Source organism: Geotrypetes seraphini, chromosome 2 (genome assembly GCF_902459505.1).
Source record: "Geotrypetes seraphini chromosome 2, aGeoSer1.1, whole genome shotgun sequence".
NCBI classification, from domain to species: domain Eukaryota; kingdom Metazoa; phylum Chordata; class Amphibia; order Gymnophiona; family Dermophiidae; genus Geotrypetes; species Geotrypetes seraphini.
In genome coordinates this window covers 266,523,998-266,547,187 of record NC_047085.1, presented here as the reverse complement: position 1 = coordinate 266,547,187, position 23,190 = coordinate 266,523,998, and the positions used below count along the sequence as shown (strand labels likewise).

Genomic DNA, 23,190 nt, shown 5'->3' with positions numbered 1-23,190 from the left:
TCTTCTTCTCTGCTAGTCCTGCCTACTTCCTGTTTTTGTGAATGCAGGACCCGGCAGAGAAGAAGGCCCGACGCTGGTGAGAGCAGCAAGCTGTAAAGACTACCGCTGCTAATGGGGAGGGGGGCAGAGAGAAGAAGAACAGGGGCACATGGATGGAGGGGAGAGGAAGGAGATGGTGGCACATGGATGGAGGGAAGGGGAAGAGATGGGGCACAAGGATAGAAAAGTGGAAGAGGAGGAAAAAGATGGGCCACATGGATGGAGGGAAAGGGAAGAGATGGTAAGATGGAAGTAGAAAAATGGAAGAAAGCTGAACATGAAAATCAGTGTCAAAGAAGGATGTAGAAAATTTATGTTTTTATATTTTGGACTGTTCAGGAAGAAATTCATTTCTTTTTAGTTCTCTTTTGATGTACTGTGTGCAGAATCTGGCATATTAGGGTTTCCTTTGTTTACAATAGTACTTTTAGTTTGTGGACTTCTGTGTGAAAAGGTATTTTTTCTGTTTTCTGCATGTGTGACTGAGCCCAGGTGTTCTGGTGGGGACAGAAATCCAGAAACTCTGGTTGGTGTTGAGGCCCCAAGTCGGAAAATATTTGTCGGCTGTCCCTCAGCTTTTTTGGGCTTGAAACAGCCCCAACTGAAAAAATTAGTGATTACTTATGACACTCATGTACCCAGATTTTTAACCTCGGTTTATATTCGAGTCATCCATTTTTTTATTTTTTATTTTTTCCTCCTTTTTTAAGGGAAAAAAGGTTACCTTGGTTTATATTTGGATCAGTTTATATTTGAGTATATACAGTAATATGTTTTTACTAGTCTTATAGCCCGTTACATTAACAGGTGCTAGAATATATGTGTGTGTGTCTCTCTATTTCTTTCTCTCTCTCTCTCTCCTTAGCCGCTTTCTTTCTTTCTTTTTCCTTGGCTGTCCATCACTACCCCTTGCCTGCTCCCCCTGTCCATTCTCCCTTCCTTTTACCTCCCCTGTGTCCACCACCACCCCTTCACAGCTCTCCTTATGCAGTAGCAGCTCCCTTTGTTTTACCTCCCCCCTGTCCAGCAGCACCTTCCTTCTCCCCCTGTCCAACATTAGGCCTCCGTTCCTTTTTCTTCACCCCCCTGTCCATCAGCACCTCTTTCCTTCTCCCCCTGTCCAGCAGTAGGCGTCCCTTCCTTTTTTCTCCCACCCTCCTCCTTCTTATCCCTATGATACACTTACCTTGCTCTGCCTCTGATCAGAGGCTCCCGACAGCTGCCCAGTTGCACCCATTGGAAAAGTTCCCTCTGCGGCATCCCGCACCCCTCCTGACGTGACTCCCGCTGTCTTTGTTTCTGTCTGTCTCTGTCCCTGGCCCCTTTGTCTGTTTGTCTTTCTGTATATTTCCCTGCCCCTGTGTCTTTCTTCTTTTCTTTCTGTCTCCCTTCTTCCCTCTGTCTGTCTGTCCAAAGCAGCATTCCCTCCCCCTCCATTTCCCTCCCCCCACATCAGCTCCCTGTGCACCTGCCCCTGTGTCTTTCTGTCTCCCTTCCTCCCTCTGTCTCTCTGTCCAAAGCAGTATCCCCTCCCCCTCCATTTCCCTCCCCCCACACCAGTTCCCTGTGCACCTTCCCCAGTGTCTTTCTTTTTGTCTTTCTGTCTCCCTTCCTCCAGTTCCCTGTGCTGCAGCATTAGCGTTTCCTCTACCCCCTTTCCCTTCCCACAGTCACGACTACAAATGCGGGCCCAAGTCCTTTGCCGCCCCCCCCCCCTTCCCTTCCCTTACGGCGGGCCCGACTAGCGATTCAAGCAGCGTGTGCAGCAGTGTTCACACGCTGCTTTGGGTCCTTCTACTGCCCTGATTTACTCTGGCACGTCCGGAGCAAATCAGGGCAGTAGAAGGGCCCGAAGCAGCGTGTGAAGACTGCTGACACGCTGCTTAAATCGCCAGTCGGGCCCGCGGTAAGGAAGGGGGGGCGGCAAATGACTCGGGTCCCTGGCAGCAGAAAGATGCAGGGCTCCTCGGTGGGGGCGCTGAGTGGCCGCGAACCCTCTCCTCCCGGCCCCCCCCCCCTCTCCCCGGAGGAACAGAGATCGGCGGCTACAGCTGCTGGCTTCGGCATCTTCTATCCACTGCGGCCAACCCTAGCGGAAACAGGAAGTAGTCAGAGAGGGCGGGCCGCAGTGGACAGAAGACAGCAAAGCCAGCGTTAGCGCAGTGCAGTGCTTTTCTCTTTATTTTTAAAAGCGGGTGAAGCGGGTGAGCCAGCGAGAAGGAGGAGGTGGTGGTTTTGGCAGTGAGTGAGGGCGGGAGGGGGGAAGTCGCCGGCTGTGCTGTGCTTTCCCGATCTGTCCGCCGCATACGCACTCTGGCCACGGACCTACGGAATCTGGATCAGGGATTACAGATCACGCAGGTCTGAGTGCGCATGCGCGGCTAGCGTTTTATTATATAGGATATATATAAAAAAAACCTCAGCCTTAGAATTTGATCTCAATGTATAGGAAAGACATCTATTACATTACATTAGGGACTTTTATTCCGCCTATACCTTGCAGTTCAAGGTGGATTACAAAAGAGCTAACTGGACATTTTCAGTGAAGTTACAACAGTTTTTTTTGGGGGGGGGGTTTCAGTTACAAGGGAGGAGAGGTAGCTGGATTAATTCCGGAAGAACTTGCAAATTGGATATTAAATTGACTGTACGTTACTGTGTGATATAACAAATAGATCTATCAAAGAAGGGAAGTGTCCAGCAATAGACTGGTTAACCTACTGAAGAAGACTTTAAACTAAAATCTTTAGGGCAGGGTGATCAAAGCCTCCAGGTGAGTATAAGCACTCAGGTAAGTGAATCACTAAATACCTCTACACAAATGGGAAAAGGGGATAATGTCTGGAAAGCAGTATACAGTATACTAATGCTCAAATCTAGAGACTGTGATGGAAGAGGCTGAGTTAGATTTAGTGTCAATCAAAGAGATGTGGCTCATGGTGAACCATAACTGGAATATGGTTATATTGGGCTATAATATGTTCAGAAAAGACAGTAGGAAAAAAAGGAGGGGGAGTGGCATTTTATGTTAAAGATCATATTAAAGCAACAGAGTTGCAGAAGCTGAAGGGTAAAGAAGAAGCATTATGGGAATAGAAAATGTATTTACATTAGTATAATATACAGGACTTTCACAGACAGAAGAAGTGGACCGAGATTTAATAGACTTTCAGAATATAGCTGTAAAAGAGGAAGTATTACTAATAGGTGAGTTTAACATGCCAGATATTGATTGAGGTATCCCTATTGTGGGGTCTTCTAGAATTGGGGAGATCCTAGATTCTCTATAAGAAGAACTGTTCCAGCAGCTGGTAATGGAGTACCGAACTTAGTGCTTACAAATGGGGAAAGTGTTTCTGATGATACAGTGGGTGATCATCTGGCATCTGGTTTAATATGTATTAATTCATATGTAGAGAGGGTTCATTCAATAGTAAAGGTTCTAGACATTAAGAAAACTAACTTTGTTCAGATGGGGGATTAGAATTGTTGTCTGGATGGGAACAACTGGAAGAAGTAGGAAAGTAGTGGGCAAAACTGAAAGGAGCTATTGTAAAGGCAAAAAACTATTTTGTAAAGAAAGTAAGTAATAGAAAAAGGCCACTTTGATTCTTAAAACTAGTAACTCAGAAGATAAGGGAAAAGAGGTCAGCTCTTATGAACTACAAAAGATCACAGAAAGAGGAAGACAGACAAAAATATCTTGAAAAGTTGAGAGGCTGATTGAATAGTCAGGAAAGCAAAGATGGAAATGGAAGAAAAAATATCTGACATGGTAAAATGGGGAGTGGGGGAGAGAATGACAGACATTTTTTAGATACATTAGAGATAGGAAGAAGTTCAAAATTGGTATTGAGACTCAAAAGGTGAAGAAGAGAAATATGTAGAAGCTGATAAAGATAAGGCTGAATTGCTTAACAAATATTTCTGTTCTGTGTTCACAGCTTAAATGTTGGGGGGAATGACCACAGAAGACAAATGCAAATAGAGATGGAGGTGTGGTAGACCGTGATCAATTTTCAGAGGATTGTGTTCATGAGAAGCTAGCTAAACTAGAGGTGGACAAAATTTGGGAAGTTCTGGCAGCTCTACTGGCTGACCTTTCAATGCTTCTCTAGAATCGGGAGTGATACCAGAGGACTGGAGAAGGGCAGATGTGGTCCCTCTCCACAAAAATGGAAGTAAAGAAGAAGTAGGGAACTATAGGCTGGTAAATCTGACTTCAGTGGCAAGTAAATTAATGGAAATGCTTTTAAAACAGAGAATGGTGACGCTTCTGGAATCTAGTGGATTTCAGGTCCCGAGGCAACATGGATTCACTAGAGGCACATCTTGTCAGACAAATCTGATCAATTTCTTTGGGTGACAGAGGGACTGTGCTAGATATAGTGTATTTAGAGTTTAGCAAAACCTTTGACAGAATTCCACACAGATGTCTATAAAATAAACAGAGTTCCCTCAGGATAGGCTCCAAAGTGATGAACTGGGTGAATAACTGGTTGAGTAGATGACAACAGAGGGTAGTGGTCAATGGAGGTTGCTCTGAGGCCTCAAATTTTGGTTCTTGGGCCTGTTTTTAATATTTTTGTAAGCGATATTGCTGAAGGGTTGTCAGGTAAGTTTTGCCTCTTTCCAGTTGATACCAAAATCTGCAATAGACACTCCTGATGCCAGGAATAACATGAGGAAGGACCTAGTGAAGCTTTAAGAATGGTCTGAAATTTGACAGCTAAGATTTAATGCTAAGAAATGCAAGGTCATGCATTTGGACTGCAAAAACCCAAGGGAATCGTACAGTTTAGGGGGGGAAAGAACTTTTGTTCACAAAAGAGGAACAGGACTTAGGTGTGATAGTATGTTGATAAGGTGGTGGTGAAAACTAGGATGCTAGGGTGCATAGGGAGAGGTATGGTCAGTAGAAAAAAGGAGGTATTAATGCCCCTATATGGTGAGACCTTATTTAGAATATTGTGTATAATTCTGGAAACCACATCTTCAAAAAGATATAAACAGGATGGAGTTGTTCCAAAGGAAGGCTATTAAAATGGTTGATGGTCTTGGTCATAAGGCGTATAGGGACAGACTTAAAGATCTCAATATATATATACTTTAGAGGAAAAGCAGTAGAGGGGAGATATGATAGAGATGTTTAAATGCCTACATGATGTAAATGTGCATGAGGTGAGTTTCTTTCATTTGAAAGGAAACCCCGCAATGAGAGGACATAGAATGAAGTTAAGAGGTGATAGAATTAGAAATTATATAAGGAAATACTTTTTTACAGAAAGAGTGGTAGATGCGTGGAATAGTCTCCTGGTAGAGGTGGTGTCAAAAAATGGCATAAAGGGGCAGATGGACATTTTTATTTACAAACCCTTCCAATTCACTGTTCTCAAATCCTATATTCTAGAACAGGGGTCTCCAAAGTACGGCCCACGGGCCACATCTGGCACGTGGAAGAATTGTGCAGAAATGCGCCAATTGGACTAATTTTCCAATGAGAATCCACAAAAAAAACCAAAAACCACAGGTTGTTGATAGATTTCAAATGCATTAATTAAAATTGTGTTCAAACTATATTGATATTAATATTATTCACAACTTTATTTAATACTGAATTGTAATTGTATACTTCGCGGTATGTCTTCATACTTGTTTGGCCTCGATCGACAGTGTCAATTTGTGGTGTCATAGGTAGCTCTGGCACTGTAACTAATCTTTAAATTGAATCTGGAAGTTCGTTATCAGTCGTTACGGTTAATTGTCTATAAGAATACTTGCAAGGAAGGAAACTTGATCGATTTTTATAAATTTTTGAACTCTGAGCAGTTTTCAAATTTGAAGAAATTTGCTTGTAATTTTATCTCCATTTTTGAGACAGCATATCTTTGCGAACAAACATTTTCATGAATGAAATACTGTATTTTTTGCTCCATAAGATGCACTTTCCCCCCCCAAAAAAAGTGGGTGGAAATAAGGGTACATCATATGGAGTGAATATCACCCCCCCAACCTGTTTTTAATTGCTTTGGAGGCCTCATGCATGCACGCTGAAGGGAGTAGGGGCTGCAGGTGCTTGGGACCATTGCTTGGCTGTGGTTGTGCTAGTGGTTATGACGGCGAAGGTGGTGGATATCAGTGACTGTCCTCAACCAGTGTTTTTCGGCCACTGTTTTTAGCTCCACTACCTGGGGATGTCGGCCTTCTCTGAGGCGACACTGGAGAAGAAGCTCTCGGAGCTGAGCAACTCGCAGCAGAGCGTGAAGAAGCTGTCCCTGTGGCTCATCCACCACCACAAGCACTCGCGGGTAATCATGGCTGTCTGGGAGCAGGAACTGCACGGAGATAAATGGCCTGTGGGGAGATGGGAAGGGGACTTCGCTGTGAACTCGGCGAAACAGAAGAGGCTGAACTCGTCCTACTGTTTGTCCTTTTGCTGCACGGGCTTGTTTTGTTTTGCTCCCCTTCCCCACCCAGGTGGAGCCAATGTGGGATAGACATGAGGTAATTGTCCATCGTAAAGGGTGTAGAGTTCTGTCCTTTCAAAATCTGCCCATCCAACCTGCAGCCACGGAATAAGGTAAGGTATTCTGTGTTTATAAATACTTTTTTTTTCTTTTGAGTAATTTTTCAATGTTTGGCTCATGGTTAACCAAAGGTGATAGCATTTGGGGGAAAAAAGGTGTTCCAGAACATTTTTCATGCTTAACTTCAAGTGTTCAGAGTAAATTGGAGGTTGCTGCGTTGGTCCTCTGCTGGGTTCTCATATGCCTCATATGTCCTGCCTGCCCTGTCCCAGCCTACCACTAGACCACCAGAGGGAGAACAGGGTATAAACTGGCAAGGAGTGTGGGGTTGGGTGCAGAGCCTGACAGGGAGAATTTGGTTCAGAATGGGTTTTTTTTTCTTGTTTTCCTCCTCTAAATCTAGGGTGTGTTTTATGGTCAGGTGCATCTTATGGAGCGAAAAATACGGTATATAAAGTAAAAATACAGGGCAAATCTATCTGATGAACATTTGAAGTCACTACTTATAATTAATGTTTCAAAATTTGAACCTCAGTTTAATAAGATTTAATAAGATTTTTAAAACACAAAATCAGTTCCATCATTCACATTAATGGTTTTATTATAATTTGTGATGAAAATATGAGAATTTGCTGGTAGTGTACATCATCAGTAATATATGATAATTTAATTTCACATACTCTCTAATTAGTTTATAAATTTTCTGCTTTCAATAAAACTCGTATCAAGAGTTATTTATCATTTTTTTTTACTACGGCTCACTGAAAAGTGCTGAAGTACCCAATGTGGCCCTCGTGGCGATAAGTTTGGAGACCCCTGCTCTAGACGGATATCTATGCTGTTGAGCAGTAGTTCATCTAAATCTCAAGGGAGCATGTTAGAGGCATGGCGTGGATGGGACTAGGGCAGGCTTATGACCTGGCTGTTTTTCTGCCAAAATCAGACATTTAAGAATGTCTAGTTCACAGTTTGGACTTATGGGGCTAGACCCATAAGTCATTTGTTATTAAAACAGATCTAGCTATTGGACCTGTTATTAAAACAGGTCTATAACCTAAAATAGTATCACCCTGAGTGGCCTAAATAGTCAATATAACGTGGTATACAATTTTCCACTCAATATAGGAGATACATCTGTAGTGTTCTATTACATATGATAACTCCGCACTATTCAGGAAAAGGCCTCAGAATTGGAGCCTACGCACAGTCTTATCATAGGCTGAGCTGTCAGCGTAGTTTTTTCAGCTTCATGCTCCAGTCATTGGCCAAAAAAACTGAATTTTATATTTATTCTTGATGTCTTAATTATTCTTACTTTTTTTCTTTTTATAACTTAATCCATAACTTAAGATATCATTTATCATTTAAAATCACCAGAGATGTATAGCTCCCTTGGTTTGAAAAACAATTGACAGCTTGTTACTTATCTTAATCAGTGTTTGTTCAGCGTTATTTTAATGTTAGTTGTATAATGCCTCTACAACTAAAATTGAACTATACAACTAACACTGAAAAAATGCTGAACAAACACTGGTGATTTTAAATGATAAATGATATCTTAAGTTATGGATTAAGTTATAAAAAGAAAAAAAGTAAGAATAATTAAGACATCAAGAATAAATATAAAATTCAGTTTTTTTGGCCAATGACTGGAGCATGAAGCTGAAAAAACTACGTTGATAGCTCAGCCTATGATAAGACTGTGCGTAGGCTCCAATTCTGAGGCCTTTTCCTGAATAGAGAGGAGTTATCATATGTAATAGAACACTACAGATGTACCTCCTATATTGAGTGGAAAATTGTATACCAGGTTATATTAAAACGGGTCTAGCCATAAAAATGCTCCCTCTCCCCCCAAAGATGTGATTGAAACAGTATATACCTGCCTGTATGATAGCTTCAGATGTTATGGCCAGTCCTAGTAGAACAGCAAGCAGGTTCCTGGAGTAGCCTAGTGGGTGGTGTAGACAACCGTAGCGATGGGAACTCGTGCCTAAACCCGACTCTAACTACTACACTTATGGTGGAATCTGTGAGCTTTATCTGTGACCAATATCTCTCTCTCTCTCCTCTTCCTTGCCTCCTCCGCATGGTACAGAATCCCTCCCTCCCCAACCCAACATCTGCTTCTCTCTACCTCTTCATCCTCTATTCTCCTAAAGCTCCCTCATACTAGCTTCTCCCCCTACCCTCCAGCCATTACCCTCTCTTTCCTTCCTACCCACCTCCTGCGGATGCTTTCTCCCTTCTTCCAATCCTCCCCCCAGTGGGATCCGGTATTACATTTGGTGGTCTATCTGTCCCCTCCTCACCCGGAGTCAGGTATGGCTCTCCTACTTATCCTCTCTGTGCTGTAGTTCTTCAATGTTAGGCCACCGGCGGCGACAGATGAGCCTTCTGCCTTCAACCTGCCCCAGAAGACTTCTATCTGCGGTGTCTCATTTACTCAGGAACAGGAAGTAATTGAGAGAAGGCTTTTGGGGTAGGCTGAAGACAGGAGGCTTACTTTGCTGACACTGTTGGTGAATTGAACTTTGAAGAGCGCAGAGGGAGTAGGTGGAGGAGAGCTCACTTAATGCTGCCTGCAGCCCATAGATTACAAAAGATAGAGAGAAGAGATACTGTTTGGTCAAAATAACTACATGAACAGACTTGGTTACTCCGGATATTTCAGGCTGTGCTCACAGGTCACGGTGTTGAAGTCTGGGTGACAACATTAGAATCTCATGTGGCTCTTGGAAAAATTAATATATCCCTGCTCTCTTTGCAGTGACTTTCATGGGAGCAAATTAGCAGAACTAACCTGATTTGGTGGTAGTTCATTGCTTAGAAAGAAAAAGGGAAACTCAAATCCTGCTTTTATTATGGTTCAGATGCGGGGTTAATATACAGTATATTTACCGACAAAATATTTTCTTCTACTTATCTCAGCATCTATGTAAAATTCCATTATCACATTGTCATAAAATCACAAAAGATCACAAGGGTAGTTGCAAAAATGTTAAAGAAAATTTAATATACACTCTTCATTAACTGAACAAACAAACATTCTTGCGAAGAGCTCATAAAAATATTAAAAGCTCATTTTAAAAAGCTGTTCTTAATACACAATACTTCAAATTTACTAAAATCTCTGTAAACCACTTGATGGTTGCTCCTTCTGTTAAAACATTCAGGAACAAAACCAGAGTGAATTGATCCCAAGAATCCACAGAGAAAAAAACCAAGGAAAACAAAAAAAAACACTGTGGAGTGACGATGTTCCTGAGATGGACTTTATTAAAAATATCAAAGTTCCAAAGATACAATTAAGCAATCCACATGAAAATAAAATGATCCACATAAAAACCTAAAGGACCTAGTCCGCTGAAAGTATAGGATCCAACATGGTCCGTGTTTCGACAAGATAGTCTTCTTCAGGGGTCCCTGAAAGTCCTACGGTGGTAGATATGTAGAAAGTCGTAAGGAAAGCATTACCTTTTTGACAAACACTGGAAACAAAAATCCGAATATATTAAACAACTAACTTTTTTCAGTTAGTGTTCTGTGTTAACATTTTCCAAAAAGATCTCAGTTAGGGGTCCTTTTTCTAAGGCACGCTAACCAATTTAGTGCATGCTAAATGCTAATACGCCCATTGAATATAATGGGTGTTTTAGTATTCAGCACGCGCAAATCTTTAGCACACGCTAAATCAGTTAGCGCGCCTTAGTAAAAGGACTCTTTAGTGAGGTAATGCTATGTTATCTTCCCCTGCTAGGCATTTCATTTAGGTTCGTTAATACTAACTGTGTCATAAATAAAAGAGGAAGTAAAAATAAAACAGAAGTTATTTTCCATTTGTACCTTACACATTAAATCAAAAAGACAACATCAAACCTATGCCAGTTTGATTACAGGTTACCTAATTATTGAGACTTAAATAATGAAAGAAAAAGGATACATCTTCAAGTAATTTCCTGTCTATTGGGGGGGGGGGGGGGTTTCCAGCAGGAGGGATTGGGCACCCTCCTGCTGGCATTCTATAAGGGGGGCGGGGTTTCCTGCCACATTTGTTGGTATTTTACACTGTCATTATAACATTTAGATTTGCTTATAAAATTGATATTTCAATTGTTTGCTTATGTCATCTGGATAACCCCTTCTTTTTTTTTTTTTACTTCTAATCATATGATATATGGGGTTAATGTTTTAAAGCTTGCTTCTGTAAGATGAAAAGTAGATATGGCAGTCTACGATGTAATGCAATTGGAGCTTATGAGGCTCATAATAAAAATTTTGAAATGTCCAAAAACCAGCTCAAGTGCCGATAATTGAAACTAACTTTCTGGATGTCCAGCAGCACTTCTAAGCCTCTGTGCATCCAAAGGGGCATATTGGGAAGTATTATGGGTGGACATCAGGCAAGCTTACACCTGGACTTCCTGCAGCGATAAATCTTTCTCAGGACATCATAGATGGAACTTAGACGCTGGCACTTAGACCCGTTTTAGTTGCTTCTAATTGTCTTAAAGCTGCCAAACTGACCAGATGACCACTGGAGGGATTAAGGCATGATCCCTCCCTTACTCCCCCAGTGGTCAATGACTCCCCTCCCACCACCCAAGGATGGGGCGGGAAAACAGTACATTGAGGGCTTTCCATCAGCTGATCTGGTTTTAGGGATTCCTACCAGCTCAGCTGATGGGGATTCCCCCTGCCAGGATCAGCTGAACTGGCAGGGAGATTCTTCTCTCCCTCCCTCCAACCTCCAAACTAACCAAATATAAAAATCCGCTGAGCCCTACACCCCTCCCCCAACATCCCCCCAACATCCCTGAACCCCCAGCATCCCTGGACACTCCCTCCCCCCCCCCCGACATCCTCTGCCAACCCTGTACCTTCAGATGACAAATCGGCCCCTCCCATTGCATATCAATATGCATGGCCTGTTCAGGGATGTCAGGGGGGATGTTGGGGGGGGGGAAGGTTTAAGACTCGGCAGCTCTTTTTTTATTTCGTTAGTTTGGAGGTGTACTGCAGGGGATTGGTGCCTGGAAGGGAGGAAGAGAGGAATCTCCCTGCCAGTTCAGCTGATCCCAGCAGGGGGACTCCCCATCAGCTGAGTTGGCTGGAATCCCTGAAACCAGCTCAGCTGATGGGGTTCCCCTGCTGCAATCAGACAAGGTAGTTGGATACATCTGCAAAACTTGCTTTTGTATGTTTTTCATGTGGACATTTTTATTTTTGAAAATGGCCAAAAAAGATAGATGTACTAAGGACCAAAATGTCTTCATAGGTCATTTTCAAAAATAAAAGATAGATGTTTGGCTGGTTTGAAAATGGACATTTTCTCTACTGGATTTCTGGACATTTTTTCCAAAACATCCAAATTAGACATTCTATCAGAAATGCCCCTCCACACCTTTTCAGTTACATTCAGCTATAATAGGCACTCCTTTGTCCTTAGGAGGCTTACAATCCAAGCATTTGCCTGAAGTAGTGGAAGGATATGTGACTTTCCTAACATTGCGTGGATCATTTGTAGGATTTGAACCCTGATTTTCCTGGTTCTGATTACACTGTTCTAACCACTCCCCTCTGCTATACTAAGCTACTCCTGAAACTCCCATGATTGTTTTTTTGGGGTTCAGAGCTAGCTTTGTAACCTTCCATTTATTGCAAAGAGCCACAGAGTGCCCTGGGTAGAATAGTTTTTATCCACAGAAATAAATTGTTCCCTATATACAGAGATTAAAGTAGACCTGGAATAGAGTATTATATTAAATTCTAGATAAAGGAAAGGAAATTAGAATAATAAATATTCTATATCTAACTGTAGAGTATATCATGTCAGTATAGTGGTGACTATTTGCTTTTCCATTTTCTAATGATTAACAGGTTATCCATTCTCCATATCTCTCTTTGGCTGACAGGTGAGAAATGACCTGACTGGTGAACTAGAAAATGCAAATATCCAAATTGCAGATACGGAGAGTTTCTCTAATGATCCATGCATCAGTGTCAAAAAGCTTAAGGTATGTCAATGCTTCTCTTTAGACGCGGTCTGCGATGAGTTTAAAAAAGTGTAAACCCGGAGTGGTCACATTTTAGCAAATTGGTTCATTCCCACATATTCATTGCTGGTGCCTGGACATGACTTGATATTGAATATCTAGGCTCAGTTCAATCTGTGGAAGGTCAATGGCTTAAAAACTGCAGACCAGCCGTGGCCTCAACATTTCCCTCATAACAACTAACACAAATATTCAAACAGATGTACAGTTTGCTGCCAGTTCAACTTTTCTGGTGTTTTCTTAAGTAGTGTGACTTAAGGGCTTAGTTCTGTCAGTTTTTGGGTGTGACTGGGGTGCGAATGACAGGTATAGTGGGTTTATGTATTTTGCTTTTCTATAGTTTTTGTATGGTGGGAGTGAGGGCTGGGCACTCCCGCTTCTGTGGTCACCTGGTGTCTGCTTGGTGGTTTGGTTTCCTGAGTAGTTCTCTTAAGCAGATCCTTATTTGGAATGTGGAAGGCATTACCTCCTTAGTTAAAAGAAGTAAGATTTTGCAGGCACTTAGGAGACATCGTGTGACTGTGGCGTGATTGCAGGAGACCCGTTTGAGTGATGTAGAGTATGTGAAATTAAAGCAGGGTTGGGTAAGTGAAGTGTTCAGGGGGCAAACGGGGAGGGGTTGCTGTTCTTGTTGCTAAGGCAGTGAAGTGTATGGCTGAATTGTTACGGAAGGATACCGAGGGGAGACATCTGTTGTTGCGATTGTGAATGTTTGGGAGGGAATTAATCTTATTAGTTGTCTATGCTATCTTCTGGAGGTATGTTCCCCTTATGTGTCTCAGGATTTGCTTATTGTTGGTGACATGAATGCAGTGATGAATCCTTGTTTGGATCGGTCTTCGGATTCTCCTCTTTCTGGGGGTCTTGCTTCTGACTTATTATCCTCTCTTGTATCCTCTTTGGACTTGGTTGATATCTAGCGGGCTCTGCATCCATCTGAATGCAATTATAAGCATCTCTCCAGGCCCATGGTTCGTATTCTAGACTTGATTATTTGTTTTTCTGAGCTTCTGCATTTTCTCTGGTGTCTGCTGCTGCCATTGGCCCTGGGAAGATATCCGATCACTACATTGTTTGGATGGATGTGGAGCCTCCGCAATATTACTGTGCCTCCAGGGGCTGGTGTTTCCCGCTGTATCTTTCTCATGATCCAGATTTTCAGGCGCATTTACATAATAGCTGGGAACAATTTGTTACTTTTAATGGTGGGCATCGGGACTAGGCTTCACTTTTTTGGTCCACGGCTAAGGTGGTAATATGTGATGGTGATATTGCTTATGCGAGTGCCCGCCGGAAGCAGCTTGCTCATAAAATCTTGCAATTAGAATCCCAGCTTCATTTTGCGAATCAAGGTTATATTCAATGTCCGACGCCGGCTACTGGGGAAGTGTTGCATGCTCTCCAGGTATCCTTGGATTCTTATATACATGAACATACCCTCTACCGTCTTTTGTATAAAAAAGGCTACTTCTTTCATTTTGGTAACAAAGCTGGGTGTTTTTAGCTGGGATTGTTCATTCTAGTGGGAGATCACGTACTATTTCTGCGTTGCAGACTCTGACCGAATGTGTAACGAACAAACCTGAGAAGATTGTGAATTATTTGTGCAGTTTTTTTTAGGATTTATATTCTAAGGAAGATGCAGCTGCTCTGTCTGATTTTCTTATTTAGAAGGCAGTGGTCTTCCTAAGTTATCGGATGAGGCTGTGGCTGGGCTTACTTTACCATTTACGGGGAAAGAACTTCAAACTGTTATCACTAAGTTCAGATTATACTCTGCTCCGGGGCCCGACGGGTTCTCCAGGGAGTTTTATAAGATTTTGCAACCAGCTTTGGTGGGACCCTTGTTAGCTCATTTTGACACTGTAATTGAATCTGGTGCATTTTCCTTGCATGAGAATGTTGCGCAGATTAGTTTGTTGCCTAAACCGGGACTTTGGTCAGAATCTATTACTTCATATCACCAGATTTCGCTCCTAAATGTAGATGTTAAGCTCTTGTCTACTTTGTTGGCCAATTGGCTGGTGGCAGTTCTCCCAGATGTGGTGGGTCGGGAGCAGACTGGGTTTGTACGTGTGTGACAGTCGATTGTTAATGTTCGCAAATTATTGATGGCTATGGCTTATTGTCAGCATTTGGCGGCTCCTTCTTTAGTTGTCAGCCTGGATGCTGACAAGGCTTTTGACCGGGTCAGCTGGCAATTTTTGTTTGCTACATTATCGTATGTTGGTATTAGGGGTTGGTTTTTGCAGGCCATTTCTGCTCTTTGCTTTGATCCCGGGGCCAGTGTGCTGGTGAATGGTGTACGTTCTGTGAGATTTCCTATCGCTAAGGGCATGCACCAGGGGTGTCCATTATCTGTTTAATTGTTTATCTCTGTTGCGTATCCTGGCGCAGCATCTTGATATTTCGGGGGTGACTTTTCCACAGCTTTCTGTTAAAATTTTAGCTTATGCTGATGATTTGTTAGTGATTTTAACAGATCCAGTATGGTGTTTATCTTTTTTGCTTGCGGTGCTTCAGGAATATGGGACTTTGTCAGGGTTTTCACTTAGTCTCAGGTGCTTCCGTTAGTGCCTGGAGTTTGAGAATTGTGGAAGGACAACTTTCCTTTTCAGTGGGTCTCTTCTTCCCTTAAATATTTGGGAGTTGTTATCCCAGGACAAGCAGGCAGCCTATTCTCACATGTTGGTGACGTCATCCACAGAGCCCGTATGCGGACAGCCTCGCAATCAGACTTGCTGGTAGAAACGTAGAAGAGCGAGTCTCCTCATTTTTCAGTTTGCCGCGGAGCCGAGAAGTCTGTCTTTGACACTCTTCATGTAACTTCGTTGCTTCATGCCTTCTGTTCACCGCGGTTTGTCTTAGTTCTTTTGCGAATCGCTGTGTTCATTTCTTTATTTTCTGTTTTTAAAAAAAAGACTTATTTTTTTGTCAACTGACTGGCGGGACAGGTCGTTCGCCCGCAACCTGCAGGCTTCGACTTCGCAGCAGCTATCTTCCCTTCTATGTCCCAGCCAGTAATGGGCTTCAAGAAGTGTAGCCAGTGCCAGCGTGTGATTTCCCTCATGAATCCACACCGCTATTGTCTTAAGTGTCTCAGTCCTGACCATAGTCCGAAGTCGTGCCCACGCTGTGCTACTCTTCAACCTCGAGTCCTTAAACGTCATTGAGTTCAAGTGGAAAAGCTGTTCAGGATGGACTCTTCGGCTACACCCTCGACCTAGGCTCCTGACTCAGTCCAGATTTCAGCCGAGGGTCCTTCTGTTTCAATGACTCTAACCTCGAGTCTCATCAGACCTTCCTTTTTGGATCGTCTTTGCCTCGAGTACACCTGCTTTATCTTCCCCTAAGCTTCCCTCAGATCAGATACCTAAGCAGAAGGTTCCTGCGGTAGTCCTCAAGTTATGGAAGCATCAGTCCAAGCCAAAGCATGCTTCTACTGCCACCTCGGAGCCTATAGCCTCAGCAAGTGGTCCAGTTTCAGATTCGGATCCACATTTGCAGGCCATATTAGACCATATTAGAGCAGCAATTTGTTCAATTACTGACCAAATACATGCCTGCCTCGACTCTGTTTCCTGCAGTCCAGCCTGGGCAATCAGCAGTCTCCTGCGAGGTCGAGTCCCTTCCTGTGCCTCGAGCTGTGTCTACACACACTATGCAAAGAGTCGAGTCTTTGAGAGTGTCTTGTGTGGAATCTACACACTCTATGCAAGGAGTCAAGTCTTTGCGAATGTCTCAATTGGAATCTTCACACTCTGTGCAAGGAGTCGAGACTTTGCGAGTGTCTCGATTGGAATCTTCACACTCTATGCAAGGAGTTGAGTCTTTGCGAGTGCCTCAACAGGAATCCTCACACTCCATACAAGGAGCTGAGTCTTTGGGAGTGCTGCAAGATTCCTCGATCCAAACCACTGAGTTTATGGGGTTTCGATCTACAGCTTCTAGCCCTATTCATTCACCAGCGGCAATGCCCGTCTCCAGGCATAGGGCGACCTCGATCTCGACCGAGACCTACTTCTAGGCAGCACTCTCATCATTGATCGATGTCCTCATCGAGGCATACATCGAGGCACAGGTCTCCTTCCGCAGAAAAGCCTTCCTCGTCCAGGCCTCAATCCAGACCTTCTAGCTTTTCGAGGCCTCCAAACATATTAGTACGGTGGTTCAGAAATGCTTTCACCGTCATAGAATGATATGTTCCCTCTCTAAACTACTAGACCCAGATTCCTTGAATACACTGATCCATTCTTTGGTAATGTCTTGTATAGATTATTGTAATGACCTTTATAAGGGCATTACAAAAAAGGAAATAAGATGCCTTCAATTAGTGCAGAACACAGCTATCAAGATCATTTATGGCGCAAAGAAATATGATCATGTTTCTCCTCTTTTGTTCAACGCACATTGTCTACCCCTTGAACATAGAAAAATGTTTTTAGTCGTATTTCCGTTTCAATTATGTGCCCCTTAGCCTTCAGTGCCATGCCCAGGTGGCTTAGTTTGTGATAGGGAAATTTGCAGTCAAAAGTGACTCCTAGCAGCTTTAAAGTGGGTACGATTTCAATTGGGAGAGATTCAAATTTCAAGGGGGCCTGAAGAGTTATTCCATCTTTAAAGGGAAAGATCATTAGTTTTGATTTATTGATGTTAAGGGACAACCTATTTGAATCTAACCACAATTTGACTTTTTTTAGTTTGTGGTTGGTGGAAGCAACATTCTCTATGTTATTAAGATCGATAGGGTGGATTAACTGTACATCATCAGCATAAGAAAATGTGGTGAAGCCAATGGATTATCCCACAGTCAAAAGGGGGGGGGACATAAAGATGTTAAAAAGTAATGGCGACAGAATGGAGACTTGCGGAATTCCATGTTTCGTGGAAGAAGGCTCAGATGATATACCATTGAAAATAACCTTGGATGATCTATCTGAAAAATAAGAGGTGAACCAGTCCATGACTTGACCTGTTATGTCAATTTCAGCTGATTTTGGTTCAGCTTAAGTATACTTTTCATTATAACCAGTGGCTCCAGTGTTTCTTTAACTTTTTTTCTTTGAGATCCTGGTGCCACTTTCACAGCCAGCTAAACCTCTCACTGTGATTTTTAGGTTTTAATTAGCTCATGAAAATATTTTGACTTTTTGGCATTAGTTTCCTTTTTTGGATATGTCAGATCACAGCAAAATTCAGTTAGTTTTGGGTGGTTTTTAGTTTTCTGAATGTGTTCCTTAAGATTATTCTTTTTACATTATAATACAGTGTGCTATTAATTTGCATTCATAAGTATATTGTACTCATACTGGTTCAATTTTGCACAGGTTTTATATGCTGACCTTTTATTCCTTCTAAAATGTTGTAGTGCTGTTCCTTTTTTCATATATACATTATAGATTGCCACATATTGTGCACAGTTGTAGTTCTGATGTTGTTTTGCTATATTTCAAATGGATTTCTTTTTAAGTACGCTTTTCAGATTGTGACATATGGTCGACTTTCTCATTATTTTTCCTTTTTTTTTTCTTCATAAACTATTATATTGGCTTTTTATTTTATACATAGGACAACCAAGAAAAATGTTTAAAAAGAAGCTAAAAGGATCAAGGGCAAAGGTTAGGGCTGTGAATCAGGCATGGATATTATTTTAAAATACTATTGTGGAAGCCCAGACCAAATATATTCCATATATTTAGAAAGAAGAGAAAACGAGAGCTGATGTGGTTAAAAGGTGACGTGAAAGTCTATTAGAGCCAAAAAAATACCCTTTGTAGAATGGAATAAAAGATCCAAATGAAGAAAATAAGAAGAGACATAAGCACTGGCAAGTTAGATACAAAACTAAAAAAAGAAAATGAAGAGAAACTTGCCAAAGAGACAAATACTCATAGTAACAAATGTTTTAGGTATAAAAGAAACAGAAAAACTTTGAGGGAATCTGTGGCACCGCTGCATGATCAAGGAGCAAAAGGTGCACTCAGGGAGGATAAGGCCATAGTGGAGAGACTGAATGAATTCTTTGCTTCAGTCTTTATGGAAGAAGATATAAGAGATCTACCTGAACCAGAAATGTCTTTCAAGGGTAATGATGCGGTGGAACTGAAAAATCTCTGTGAACCTGGAAGACATACTAAGCAAAACTGGCAAGTTAGAGTGATAAATCACTTGGACCAGATGGTACACATCCCAGGGCACTGAAAGAACTCAAACATGAAATTGCTGATCTGTTAGTAACCCGTTGCTAAAATTGTCTGTAGTTCTTGAAGATTGGAGGGTGGCTAATGTTAACACAAGTTTTTAAAAAGGGTGCCATGGGAGAGCCAGGAAATAACAGACTGGTAAACCTGACTTCAGTGCCAGACAAAACAATAGAAACAATTATAAAAACTAAAATTGTGGATCTTGCCTTAGCGATTAGCTTGGCTTCTTTGAGGTGTGAATAAAGGTGAGCTAGTTGATGTAGTGTATCGATTGTCAGAAAGCTTTTGACAAAGTTCTTCATGAGAGGCTCCTGAGAAAATTAAAGAGTAACAGGATAAAAGTCAATAATAATAATCTAATATAATAAAACGGTAAGCCGCGCATGCGCACTTCCTATGTCTGCATCCGTTTTCCATGAGCTGTAGCACACATAGGAAGTGCACATGCGCGGCTTACAGACCGGCCTCACGCGAGGCAAGATAAGTGCCATGCGTGCCCTTCCCTGCTCTCTACCGCTGCCGGCCGCTAGCACCCCCTGCCCTCTCCGTCGCCTCCCGGCTCCAGCGGCATAGGCAGCACTATAAACACGCTGCTTCGCGCCCTTCTCTGCCGATTTCCTCTGCCGTGTCTCTGATGACATCATCGGAGACAGACGCGGCAGAGGAAATCGCCAGTAGAAGGCCTCGAAGCAGCGTGTTTAAAGTGCTGCCTATGCGTCTGGAGTCCCGAGGTTTGTCGGCAGTGGGAGGGTCAGGAGCAGGCCGGATCGACAACGGCAATAAAAGAAGGGGAGGGGCCGAACAGAGCAGGGAACATAAGGTAAGAAAAGGGAAAGGGGGAGTGGGGGAAAATGCTGCTACTGCTTCTACACAGGAAAGGAGGGGATAGGAGGGAAATGCTGTTGCTGCTGCATAGGGAAGTGGGATGGAAATGCTGCTGCACAGGGAAATGGGGAAAAATGACAGACAGACAGCGGGAGACAGAAAGAAAGAAAGACACAGGGCCAGGGAGAGGGACAGAAAGTCAGACAGAGAAAGGGGGCCAGAGAGAAAGTCAGCGGGAGAGGGAAAGGGGGCTGCTTTGGGGGAGGGGTGTGCTTGGGGCAAACAGCTTTGCTCTGGGGGAAAGACAGAAGGGGCCATGGAGAGACAGGGAGAGGGATAGGGGGCTGCTTTGGGGGGAGGGGTGTGCTGGGGGGAGACAGAAGGGGCCATGGAGAGATAGGGAAAGGGGACAGACAGCTTTGCTCGGGGGGAGGGGGAGACAGAAGGATACAGACAGCGGCCAAGGAGAGAGAGATAAAGAAACACAGACAGACAGACACATCTATTCTAGCACCCGTTAATGTAACGGGCTTAAAGACTAGTAATAATAATAATTTATTTCTTATATACCGCTATACCAGAAGCTCGAAGCGGTTTACAACAAAAGTACATACAGTCAATTTAAAATACAAACTGAAGAGAAGTTTATAATCTTAAGTGTAATAAAGTCTATAAAAATACATCTTTTAAAATCAAAAGTTAAGATAATAGCATAGTTTAAATGAAACAGTGGTAATTAAGGAAGGGCCACTGATAAAATCGTAGTAAATTAAGGCCGTAGAAATTCAAGTAAGTTATGGCCCTAGACATGATTTAGGATTGAAACTTGTCAAACAGATGTCTTCAATTGTTTTCTGAAATCAGCATAAGAGGTAGCTTCAACTATGAGTTTACCAAATCATATATTTAGTTTGGCTGCCTGGAATGTTACAGTTCTATCAAGAAACTTCTTATATTAGCATGATTTCAGGTAGGGATAGTTAAATAAAGTTTTTCTATGAGTGCTTGTGTTGGAACAGTTCAGGAGGAACTGGGAGGTGAGGTAGACTGGTAACATCCCAAAGACTGTTTTATAACTAATACAGGCAAATTTAAAAAGAATTCTAGATTCCACAGACAACCAGTGGAGTTTTTGGTAATATGGGGTAATATGTTCCCATTTTTTAAGCCAAAGATCAAACAAACAGTGGTGTTCTGGATTAGCCTTAATTTTTTAAGAATTTTTTATAGGCCCCCAAGTAAACGATATTACAGTAATCCAAAATACTCAGTATAGATGTTTGCACCAGTAAACGGAAAGATAATTCATCAAATAATTTTTTGATGGTGTGACGCTTCCATAAGATCGATACACAGACCTACTGTTTAAGAAATGTATGTTTTTCCAAAGTGAGGTGCTTGTCAAGAGTTACACCTAATATTTTTATAGTAGGTTCAATTTTATATTCTCGTCCACACACATGAATCGAATTTTCTTTTATCTTTTCATTGGGAGTTGCCAGAAAAAATTTTAGTTTTTTCTGTATTTAATTTTAATTTAAAAGCAATCATCCAAAGCTCAATTTGATATAAGGTGTTAGCTAAAAGGTTAATAAAATCTGACGTCAAGCAGGTTAGAGGAATCACAACCATAATGTCATTTGCGTAAATGTAGAAATTGAGCTTTAGGCTTTGCAGTAAATTTCCCAGTGAAATAAGATAGATATTAAACAGGGTTGGGGATAGAGGGAACCCCTGAGGCACCCCACAGATGTTATTCCAATGTTTAATTGTGGATTAGGAATTGGTTATCAGACAGAAAACAGAGGGTAATGTTAAATGGCCATTTTTCTCAATGAAAGAGGGTAAATATTGGAGTGCTGCAGGGATCTGTACTGGGACCAGTGTTATTTAACTTATTTATAAATGGTCTGGAAATTGGAATGACGAGTGAGCTGATTAAATTTGCAGATTACACTAAACTGTTCAAATATGCTAAAATGCATGCAGACTGAAAAAATTGCAGGTAGACCTTAGAAAATTGAAAGACTAGGCATCCAAATGGCAGATGAAATTTAATGTAGACAAATGCAAAGTGATACATATTGGGAAGAATAACCCAAATCAGAATTACCTGATGCTAGGATCCACCTTGGGGTGGGGGGGGGGGTCAGTGCCCAAGAAAAAAATTCTGGGTGTCATTGTAAACAGCATGCTGAAACCTTCTGCCCAATGTGCGGCGGTGGCTACAAAAGCAAACGAGATGCTAGGAATTATTAGAAAATGAATGATAAGACTAAGAATGTTATTATGCCTCTGTATTGTTCCATGATGCAACTTCACCTTGAGTATTTTGTTCAGTTCTGGTCGCCTAATCTCAAAAAAAATATAGCGGAACTATAAAAGGTTCAAAGAGTGACCAAGATGATAAAGGGGATGGAAATCATATCATTTGCGGAAAGACTAAAGAGGTTAGGGCTCTTCAGCTTGGAAAAGAGATGGCTGAGGGGAGATATGATTGAATTCTACAAAATCCTGAGTGGAGTACAACAGATACAAGTGAATTGATTTTTTTTTATTTTTTTTTACTCCATCAAAAATTACAAAGACTAGAGGACAGATGAAGTTACAGGGAAATATATATATATATATATATGTTTTTGGTTTTTTTAAGTTATTTATTGAATTAAATTATTCAAATACAAAAAAAGTACAACAAATCCAATAATAGTACAGACAATGTAAAGTCATCCGTGTGGTTTTTCACGAAGATTTAAAGATACAAAGTAAGACCAAACAGAGAAAACAACTACCCTCTCCCCTCCTCCCAGCACTTTATTTTTCTATATCGCCATAGTCGAAAGACTTCTAGGCAGTTCACATTGAAAGAAGGCTGGACAATCAGCAAATTATAGAATGCACGAGGAGAAATGTTACATAAAAATTTGGGTTATATGAGAAGAGTTACATGAGAAATTACATCAGGTTTGTGAAGGGAAATATCATAGTGAGAGAAGGTCATTTGTTTAGGCGATGAATTTGTCAAATAGAACGGTTTTAATTGATTTTCAGTTCTATTTGACAAATTCATCGCCTAAACAAATGACCTTCTCTCACTATGATATTTCCCTTCACAAACCTGATGTAATTTCTCATGTAACTCTTCTCATATAACCCCAATTTTTATGTAACATTTCTCCTCTTGCATTCTGTAATTCGCTGATTGTCCAGCCTTCTTTCAATGTGAACCGCCTAGAAGTCTTTCGACTATGGCGGTATAGAAAAATAAAGTTATTATTATTATTATTAGTGTCAAGAATTCAGAAGAGCACTATAGGCTCTTTGTGACAAACCATCCCAGACAGGGGCCCAGATGACTTTGAACCTTCTCCATTGACCTGGTGTAACAGGGAAATATTTTTAAAACCAGTAGCAGGAAACATTTTTTTTAAACTCGGAGAATAGTTAAACTGTGTGATGCATTGCTAGGGTATGTGGTAAGAACGGTTAATATAGCTGGTTTTAAAAAAATGTTTGGTCAAGTTCCTGGAGAAAAAGTCC

General features: G+C 41.7%; 1 protein-coding gene across 9 annotated transcripts in view; it reads left to right on the top strand.

Annotated features, from left to right (window-relative positions):
* GABBR2 (gamma-aminobutyric acid type B receptor subunit 2) overlaps window positions 1–23,190 on the top strand; it is a 1,059,696-nt gene that overhangs the window by 513,469 nt on the left and 523,037 nt on the right. For 8 of the 9 annotated variants that reach the window (XM_033929595.1, XM_033929596.1, XM_033929597.1 and 5 more), the window contains one exon: window positions 12,482–12,583. In XM_033929595.1, coding sequence (XP_033785486.1) covers window positions 12,482–12,583 — 102 coding nt within the window. Of the gene's footprint in view, window positions 1–12,446; window positions 12,584–23,190 lie in introns of all 9 variants that reach the window. The other variant, XM_033929604.1, reaches the window with a different exon arrangement.